This window comes from Pocillopora damicornis, chromosome 7 (assembly GCF_964200805.1).
Source record: "Pocillopora damicornis chromosome 7, jaPocDami1.2, whole genome shotgun sequence".
In the NCBI taxonomy this organism is placed as follows: domain Eukaryota; kingdom Metazoa; phylum Cnidaria; class Anthozoa; order Scleractinia; family Pocilloporidae; genus Pocillopora; species Pocillopora damicornis.
Window position 1 is genome coordinate 11,903,992 of NC_142676.1, and position 10,331 is coordinate 11,914,322.

A 10,331-nucleotide genomic window follows, 5' to 3' on the forward strand; every position below is an offset into this window, starting at 1 on the left:
TCTGATTGCAGCCGTGCTTCGTTACCACACGAACTGTCGTAATCAGGTAAACCGCCTGTACCAAATCCAATCCGTGATGTGCAAAATAAGCAACGGCGGGCTCGGTAGAAGAGGTCGCCAATAATACCAATTCTAGCTTTTGAATATTGGTTGCGGTTACAAACAACATTAAAACCTTCCCTGTTGCAATGAAGCTGCAAAGAGGCCTGTGAACCAATCAACTCTTTCCATGTGTCACGACCCAGTGAGGTTGAGCGGTATTGCCCATCAGCAATCAATGTATACAAAGAGTCAGCCTTCTTGTTAATCGCGATAAAGTTGAGCTGATTTCCAATCTTCATACCGAGACAGATCTTGGAGAAGGATGTGTCCAGTAGGTAGGCAGTTTCGTTTCCAGTTCGTCAAACCCAGTCTCCCCTCCGGGAAGGTTGTATACTTCGTAATCCTTCCAATAATGCGAGTTAAAATGAAAGGTGAGCTGGAAAAGAGTAATGAAACAGTGGTTCAGCTCCTCTGTGAAAACATTTTGCAAATCGATCCTAAATCTCAGTTTATTAAATTCATTTCGATATCACTGGTGCTGTTTCTAGTTTTATTTCCTCTCAGCAGAGCGAAATATTTACAAATCACATTTTTTTCGCTCTAAATTGCCTTCATCTCTTTCTCTGGGAATCAGACTCAATTCAGATTTGAGTATTCTAATTGAGGTATTTACATATTGCACCAACTTTTTATGACCCGAATCCTATTATTAGGTGATTTAGTTGTGTGATGTCGAAACGGATGATATCAAGTGCATCATCTAACATCATAGGTGTGATTTCAGACCAAATCGCCCTTAACTCACTTCAATTAAACTGTACAAGGGAACAAGCCGGACGCGTTCACCGTGCTAATCTCCATCTCATCGTTACTAATCAGACCAAGCTTTAATTGTCCTTAATTGAGTGTCGTGAGTAATCCGCTTCAAATGCTAATTAACTCAGACTAATTCCGAGTTGAAATTGGTCACTCGCGTTTCCCAGCGCCTAAGGCATGCGCAGTTTACTTGACAACTCCGAGGTCAATTTGTCTGCTCATAATTTCTTTTTTTTTTTCCTGATCCGCCGTTATGATAGCTTTGGTTATGGTTCTACAAGACTCAATCAAAAAGCGCTCTAATTCCTAATCATTCCGCGAAGAGAGCGATTCCCTTTTTTAACGTAGTTACTATCGTCATCATCATCATCATCATCGTTATCGTCATCGTCATCGTTATCGCCATTATTATCATCATCTTTATTGTCATCGTCATCGTTGTCATTGTAGTTGTCGTCGTCATCGTTATCGTTATCGTTATCGTCATCGTCATCGTCATCGTCATCATTTATCACTTATTTTGTAAATTTTCCCACGCGCTTCTTTAACATTTATAGTCATTAAATAAAGCCACTTATTTCAGTGGGTTACGAAGTCTTGGAGGCATTACGGCTTCGTGAATCTCAACAAAAGCACACACATATATACAGAAGGAATTAAACAACAAAAACCGAACCAAAAAAAACCAACAGAAAAACTATGGCACCTCGGTGCCGTTAATCTTCATGACCGGCGTCTATCCTCCAAATCCACATCCAAAATCTCCCATGTGACAGAAAACGGAGGTTGGCTCTGAGCCAAGATACAGGGTAACTAGTTGGCTGACATTAGATCTGGTGACCAAGGACAAAGAAAACCACTTAACATATAAAACAGATACAGTTAACTGCTATACATGTACGCTTTGAATCATGACTCGATGTAGTCCCAGCATAAATAATGACTAGTAACATGTTATGAATTTAATTTTTGTTCGTAAATCTTCTCCTCGCCCAATCTCCTCGATCGAAGGACGATCAGGCTTTCTCTTCAGAATTTCCCTGCGTGAGGAAGACAAGGCCTAGGATTCGGCTAAATTTCTCCTAATGAATAACTTCGTACCGGGTCACTATTCCTTACTACTTTTCGTATGGCTTTGCAACTTATTCGATAATATTTTTTTCTAACAAAAATAAACTAGGCCTTACTCTAGAGGGATAGCAAGAGCTGACTGCATTATCTCTTAGTCATGGGCCAGGAATCTCAAAAATGACCTTTCGGTAGCACGGGTGAAGTAACACTACTATGCATATTTGGAAATTGCAATTAGTCTAGTTTAATATTATATATAACATATATGATGAGTTGCTGAACAGTTTTTCTGGTCTAAATCTATTCCGTGGTCAGTCTATAGACCTCAATTTAGTTACTTTTGGGAAAACGTAGTTTTCGCGATCCAAACTTAGTCACTTTGTGTTTATGTATCTACCTTACGAAGTCTTTTAAGTATATCATCCTTAAAATAAATTGATACATTTGGTAAACTTAATGCAGAACACTTTACTCTTCACCTACCGCACAAATATTTTTGTACGTCTCAATCTTCCTATTTCGAAATACCTACTAACAAGGATTTTCTTACTCCAAAATCCCGAAAATGTGCGACCCTACTCTAATAACTCTATTGAAAATGCAATCCTATCATAGTCGACCCAGTCGTAAAAATGCGACCGCTTCGAGCTTCCTGTTAGCAAATTAGAAGGAACTAACCCCTCCCACTCCTCCTTTGGGTTATTTGCAATGGCTTGATAATGTTGTTGCTGCTTAGAACCAAGAAACATTTTTAGAAAGATACTTACATAAAGACGTCATAATGTTCCTTGCAAGATGTTACTTTCACTGAAAAGCAAAAAGGAAGTGTTCACCATCTTAAACCGCTTAAAGTATCTGACAAAACTGTCTTTAATAATCTTAGTTCTGATTTTATTGACTTCCATGGCCAAGGATAGATTCCTATTACCAAAGTTTCCTTTTTTATTCAATGCTATGGATTTAAATATGAAAGTGAAATGTGATCATCGCAGTAAATTTTCCAATTTAAGCAATTGGAAAGAAGAAGCCTGAAAAAAATCAGGGCTTCAACGGGATTCGAACCCGTGACCTCCGCGATACCGGTGCGATGCTCTACCAACTGAGCTATGAAGCCACACATTGGGAGCGAGGTCAATTTATTGAGTTCATATCTTCCCGTGCAGTGAAATGATGTGAAGTTTTATATGAAAATAATTCATATTTGTACTGCGGTTGTAGATGAAAGTGAAATGTGATCATCGCAGTAAATTTTCCAATTTAAGCAATTGGAAAGAAGAAGCCTGAAAAAAATCAGGGCTTCAACGGGATTCGAACCCGTGACCTCCGCGGAGGTCACGGGTTCGAATCCCGTTGAAGCCCTGATTTTCTTCAGGCTTCTTCTTTCCAATTGCTTAAATTGGAAAATTTACTGCGATGATCACATTTCACTTTCATCTACAACCGCAGTACAAATATGAATTATTTTCATATAAAACCTAACGGATTTAAATATTTACGTCATTTCCTTCTTTTGTCAGTGTGTGTTCAGGTATAACAAAGTTCTTGACTAAGCATATTGCATATTTTTTAAGAAACAAAAGAGAAAGGAGAAAAAACAGTTCTCTTTTTTCCGAGACAGAATCAAATTGCATGGATCCCTTCCCGCCATCCAAAGGGTGCAAGAGGAACTTCAGAGGCATAAAGATTTAACAGTAACTTTAGCAGAACAATTTGAATTTTTCACGACAACGAGTAGAAAAAGTTCTTTACTCACAAATCTCTTTTGCAATCTATGACCGATTTTATATCTCGTGTCTGAAGCAAGAGTTGGAAATGTAAATGCAATTTAATACGTTACGAGAAGAGGTATTTTACTCGTTGGTAATTTTATTCCTAAATTCGTTATTTATTTTTAATTGAAACATCACGAGATTTGAGGACAAACATCACCAAGGCAAACACAACATCGACGTAAAAATTACCAATCAACGGAACGTGCACTTATGATGTGTAATTAAGTTAAGGTTGGTTGGTTATCTCAACAGTAAAAACCATCTTTTTTTATTAAAACAAACATTGCTTTTTCATCACGACTTTTCGCGGTTAACGTTCAATTAAATCTGCAAAGGAAAAAAATCAAGACAAGTAAATTTAATTATGTCGCAATTCAAAATTAGTTTGTCATAAGATGAAAACGCACAGTCTAAAATGAAACAACTCCCAAAGAGAGACAGAACCAAATAAAAAAAGGAAAGATTTTGCCTTCAGATAACAACAGTCCAAATAGGACTGACTACCCAAGAGAGACAGAACCAGGTGAAAAAAAAGGAAAGGTTCTGCCTTCAGATAACAACAGCTCAAATAGGACTGACTACCCAAGAGAGACAGAACCAGGTGAAAAAAAAAGGAAAGGTTCTGCCTTCAGATAACAACAGCCCAAATAGGACTGACTACCCAAGAGAGACAGAACCAGGTGAAAAAAAAAGGAAAGGTTCTGCCTTCAGATAACAACAGCCCAAATAGGACTGACTACCCAAGAGAGACAGAACCAGGTGAAAAAAAAGGAAAGGTTCTGCCTTCAGATAACAACAGCCCAAATAGGACTGACTACCCAAGAGAGACAGAACCAGGTGAAAAAAAAGGAAAGGTTCTGCCTTCAGATAACAACAGCCCAAATAGGACTGACTACCCAAGAGAGACAGAACCAGGTGAAAAAACGGGAAAGGTTCTGCCTTCAGATGACAACAGCCCAAATAGGACTGACTACCCTAGAGAGACAGAACCAGGTGAAAAAAAAGGAAAGGTTCTGCCTTCAGATAACAACGGCCAAAATAGGACTGACTACCTAAGAGAGGCAGAGCCAGGTGGAAAAAAAAGGAAAGGTTCTGCCTTAAGATAACAACAGCCCAGACAGAACTGGCTACCCAAGAGAGACAGAACCAGGTGGAAAAAAAAGGAAAGGTTCTGCTTTCAGATAACAGCAGCTCACATACGAATGACAAAACCGGGAAAAAAATTAAAAAATGAAGGTTCTTCCCTCACGGAGATAAGTCAGGTAACTAAAGACTGATTACCCGAGAGAGTGGGTAAGAAATAATAAAAGAACGAGAGCATCTTTAGGATTCTGCTTTCGAAACTGTGAAATAGTACAGTACGATTAGTAAGAAAACACACTAACCTGCCAAGAGCGCGTCATCTTATAGGGAAGGAATATTTGAGCTGTGATGTCAGGGTTCATTCCATAATTAGTTCATCTTGCTCATGTTAGGTTTCAACAGATGGATAATACACCATGTGATTTTAAGCATCTGTCACCTAAATATTACAGAAATAATTCCTTCTCTTGCTTCGAAAGCAGAAGTAAAGCTTCGAAAATGAAGGTAAAATACATTGCTTTTGATCGGTTGAATAATTGTGATTAAACCGAAAGATTAGGATTTCCCTTGGTATCAAAATCTTTTGTCAGCTCTCTTTCGACGAATATTAATGTGGGAAATTTAATGCAAATGATTCAAGCCATGGTTTCAAACTGCTGAAGGGACTTTTGACCATGTATTTCACCCGAGCGGAATGTATTCCACCTGAGTGTGAGATCTGGTAACTAGTTACCCCGACTTCCGCTTTCAACTGAAATCTAAAGACTTTGCAGACTACGTTAGCGACACCGAACATCTATACTTTTTCCTGCTCGGAAAATCTTCAAAATGGCCGCATTGAAAAGAGGTTTACCTTCTCTGAAAAGGTATTTTTCGACGGAGTTGGAACCTTCACATGCAAACGATCCAAGCCACGGCTGTAATCTTCTGACCATGTACAAAGATGGCAGATATTCTGATGTCACTTTGAAGATCAGTGAAGACCGACGGCTTTCAGTTCATCGTGTTGTTCTGGCCTCTTTTAGTCCTTACTTTGAAGCCTTGTTCGGGAAAAACTGGGACGATGGAGAAAAAAAGAGATAGAAGTTCTTGGCTTTGACGAGAATGCTGTCAGCGATTTGATCGAATTCGCATATTCGGGCGAAATTGACATCAGCAAAGACAATGTGCAAACTTTGCTAGAGGCATCCAATTATTTGCAGGTAGAGTTTGTCAAGAAATCGTGCGGAGATTTTCTGAAAGGTGCAATGAATGATAAAACTTGTCCTAGCATCTGGCAGCTTGCTGATTTGTTCGCGCTGGAAGAGCTAATGAAGGAGGCTAAAAAGCACTTGCATTTTACTAAAGTCACTCGGATGGAAGAGTTTTTGTCGCTTCCAATTGGTTTCCTGAAAGAGGTTCTTGCTGACGAAGGTATCTGTGTGGTTATCGAGAACCTGATTCCGTCCCAAGAGGAAAGGGAAAAGGTCGTGCTGGAGGCCATTTCGAAGTATGTTGAGCATGATATCGACAACCGAAAAAGGCATTTTACCGAATTGTTATCCTTGGTACGACTCCCAACTTTATCAGAGTCTTATCTGGAAGAAATCTCGGAACACAAACTTATTGCAGACTCCAGCAGAGGAAGCATCTCAAAGGCTCGGAAGTTGAAAATTGATTCCCCCGAGAAAGATTCAGCCGATGAAATGTGGGCGACCACTCGGGCGTTTGCCAAACCTGCTGTCAGTCGGGGGCGTTCCTTTGCTAATGGTGGCAACGTACATCCTGAAACATCTCATCACAACAACAAAGAGGCTGCTGAAGATCTTGGCAGTGACGTCTTCATAAAGGGAATGAAAATTTGGATTCGACGCTGGGGTGTTATTCCTGTCCTGGGAGGGCTGAAGATTTTTTATAATCATGATGGTGACCAAGAGATTATGATGGGAAGTGACTCTGATCAGTCCGAACACCATGAATTTCACTTGGAAAAAAATGAAAGGATCGTCAAAGTTGATGTTAATTCTGGATGTATGATTGACCGCCTCTCCTTTTACACTAACAAGAAAGATGAAAATGGTGACCCTAAATGTTATGGTCCTTATGGAGGGAATGGTGGAAGATTGTACACTGAGACTCCACCATGATCGTACGGTTTTCTGGCCGGAATTAGTGCTACTGTCGACTTACGGGGTGAAGGTATCACCAGACTTCAGTTTGCTTGGAGGACATATGTACTTCATGGTGACCCAGAGCCAAATGGGTAATGTACAACAACTATTATCTGAAGAAAAATCACACTTATTTAAAAACTAATAACAACATATCATTAAAGTAGCCTCGTGTTTTTTACTGTGATTCTAAAAATAGACAATTTAATTTAAACATTTGCCATGATTTTTCCTGTTGTTGCCTGACTTTGAATAAAAATGAATTTATTTTCCATTTTTCATTATGATAACTTTTCTGTCCATTAAAGTAAGCACTGCTTCTAGAGAGTTGATCCAATATCAATTTGTGTACTTTATATGTGATTGGTTACATGATACAAAGTGTGGCCATTAAAGGGTAACTGACGGCTAAAAGGTCACTTTTTGGGAATACCGTCTACATGCTTCAGGTATCACATAGAAACAGATACAAGAAGCTTCTTTGAGTTTTTTTTTTTCCGGCGGGAAAACTGTCCCAAAATCCAGCTTAGCCGCAATCGCTTCGATTTTGATCATGTGACCCTTACGTCACACGTGTGTTCTTTAGCAAATTAAATATGGCGGATAGTAACTCGTTTGAAAGCAGTTCGATTCCGGGGTCTGAGTATTTCGATTTTAAGGCCTCGATGGAAGGTGAACATAATGAAAGGGTTTATGAACTTGTTAGTAAAATCAGGCTGTCGCGATTTCCATTCTCAGGACGAACCTAGAAGAGAGCGCGAGAGTCAGAAGAGGATCATTGGCCGTGCGCCGCGGCCGCCTCGATCAAGAAAGCGAGAATGGTGAGTGCATTTACGCTTGTAAATAAAGTATCTGAAAATGACTCGCTTATTAAATATAGGAGCGATCAAGTAAAGAAAACCAATTTTGCAGACTCTTGAATACCATGGGAGCGAAGAGTTTTTATGCTACACGCACGCACTTTCCGAAGCTGAGGTTTCACTGACTGAATGAATGAATCTTCAGATTGTTTTCAAGTTCAAGAATTGTAAATTGCAATTTTATGAAAAACAAAGGTTGTTCTCTTAATTCAGTGTAAATCCTCGCACCCCTACCAGTAGCTGGCGCTGCTTGTTGAAACTAAAACGAAAAAAATAAACTCTTTTAAGATTATCACTGACTTCTTTTTCACCGCACCACTATTCTTAGCAACAAAGGTTGCCATTTTGTTTGTTTATTACTCACCAAAAACTATCAAATGCACTCAAAAGCCTAAAATCAAAAAAAAGTTTACAGGAATCGACCAATCAAGCAAGCGAGCGAGTGCTATTCTCCACATCATATCTACAACTCACTCTTGCGCGTGCATGCAATTCACGAGTTAAAAAGTTAGCGAACAATTGTTTTATACTCTCCTTAAATATTCTTTACCACTGGCTTGAAAATTTACACCCTCTGATTTGACACTAAATTCTCTGAGTGTAAATGCTTTGAAACGTAGGGCAGACAGTGTGGAGAATTGAAATTTAGATCTGAGGAGTGAAAGGGGGAGTGGTTGCCAGACCCTTCATGATTAAAAATTGTCAAACACCTAAGCTCACTTCATATACTTTACCTCTCAGCTGCTGCACCAGAACTTTTCGAAATGCATTAAGTATTAATTACGTGTTTTTGTTATTTCTTTTTTCTAGGTAGAAAGACTTAATGTGTTGTTTGAGTATGTGGTACTTGCGAAGGACTTTTTTGAAGGACAATGTAACCAATGGATCCACTAAAACTAGTTTAAATATATGGCCAGAAATACAAAACTATTTTTGCCAGTTATCTATTGGAGGGCAGTCATCACAGAACTTTTTCTTAAAAATACTTTGTAAATGTTGAGAACCAACATTTTGTGTAACAAATTTTGTATATTCAGGACCTTAAAAGTCAAATTTGTGTTCTATAAAATTATCATGATCACAGTAATTTTTCAAATAATTTTCTGTCAATGATAGGTTCAGAGCTTGAGTCAAAAGTTGGCCCCTTCATGATGTTTGGATTGTTTTTCTGGTGAAAGCAAACATTCATTTGGGCTTTGTGATGCAGGCCTTGTTATAAGTTCATAAGTCAAGTTCAGCCTTTGTGTGATGGACCTTGTGCTAGGGGTTGCAAGTCAAAGTTTTTCTTTTGTTTAACTGTTCAGTAATTGATCACAGATGGTGTCAAAATGTGTCAAGGACAAGAAAAGTGGCACATGAGGTGCATAAAAATACTTGATAAAATCTGTTATTAAAAATATTAACCGAGAGGCCAGACAAATTTTCCCAGGCAGGGACTGTAGGTGTTTTCATGCAATTATCAGAATATATAGCTACTTCAGAAATCTTTGAAAGGGAACTTAAGCTTTCTTGGGAAAGTGTGAAAGCTGTATTTATAGTTGAAAGAGCTCAAGACCTGTAGGTTAAAGTAGATGGGACAGTTAAAAATGTGCTTGAATCTATTATTTCCCACTTTGGGGAAGTCTTACTTAAGTTGGATAAGTAACCTTTGTGTGATGGAACTTTAGCTAGGGGCAGTAACAACTCTTCACTGTAACAGAATTCTTATAAAATGGACATACTCTGTGAGTGATAATGGGAGATGTGGTTGTAATGGTTATGCTGAAGAACTTTTTGTTGCACAATGTCTACACCAGGTCTCTGATTCCATGTATCCAGCATGGTACTAATCATATTTGGAACAACTGAATCCAGAAAATTTTATGTCCAGCTCCATTTTATGTTCATTCAAACACGACCGAATTGGCCGCCTATCTATACAGCCGAATAAGCCAGGTTACAAAGTTTGTTTTGGGAGAAAGAAAATGGAGGCCCGTCGTAAAGAAATTTTGCGCAAGACCACAGTGGTTTCTCGAACTCCACACACACTCACATCAGTCCATTTGCAGACGTATTTACAGGATAAAATTTGCCTTTTTTAAGTTCCCTTGGAACTTATTTCCTACATGGGCGGAAGCCGCGAAATACACTAAAAGAATCTGCAACAACAGGAGAATGTTATGCGAGGTCGGGGAACCACTTTTTGTCATAAGACGCCTAACCTTACGACCTTTGATTGAGGATATCTCAGACAAATCTCAGACACTTGAAGGAGTTACACTTGAGCAAAAAACACCCTATTTGATATGCATTTGGACCTTACAAGGAAGTCTCTTTGATTTATCTATTTATATTTTCGAATTTGTCAGATGTTCTGAAAAAAAGTGAGAGGTCGGGGAAACATGTGCAGCATCTCGAGGTATTTTTATTTTTCAATTTAGTTCATTGTGCCATACATGTTATTGTAACGCTCCAGCCATTTTTAAATACTCCGTTCCCAAGCAGCAAACCACCACCGCCGCCATTTTGTCCGTTATTTCTGGCAATGAATCCAAGTA

At 38.9% G+C, this 10,331-nt stretch overlaps 1 protein-coding gene and 1 long non-coding RNA gene across 2 annotated transcripts in view; one reads left to right on the forward strand and one right to left on the reverse strand.

Annotated features, from left to right (window-relative positions):
• The window catches only part of LOC113666286 (uncharacterized), a 3,401-nt gene extending 520 nt beyond the window's left edge, over nt 1-2,881 (reverse strand). Inside the window, exons 1-3 of the long non-coding RNA XR_016188678.1 lie at nt 2,697-2,881; nt 1,565-1,691; nt 1-478 (exon numbers count right to left, since the gene is read on the reverse strand). The exon at nt 1-478 is cut by the window's left edge and continues 520 nt beyond it. This is a non-coding gene — a long non-coding RNA (uncharacterized LOC113666286). The remainder of the gene's footprint in view (nt 479-1,564; nt 1,692-2,696) is intronic.
• Nucleotides 2,882-5,471: 2,590 nt separating this feature from the next.
• Nucleotides 5,472-9,203, forward strand: LOC113686809 (uncharacterized). Its single transcript, XM_089213176.1, is given in 4 exon segments — nt 5,472-5,850; nt 5,853-7,026; nt 7,673-7,755; nt 8,911-9,203. Coding segments are annotated over 4 exon segments (1,554 nt in total). The 5' UTR covers nt 5,472-5,612; the 3' UTR covers nt 8,970-9,203.
• The last annotated feature ends 1,128 nt before the right edge of the window (nt 9,204-10,331 follow it).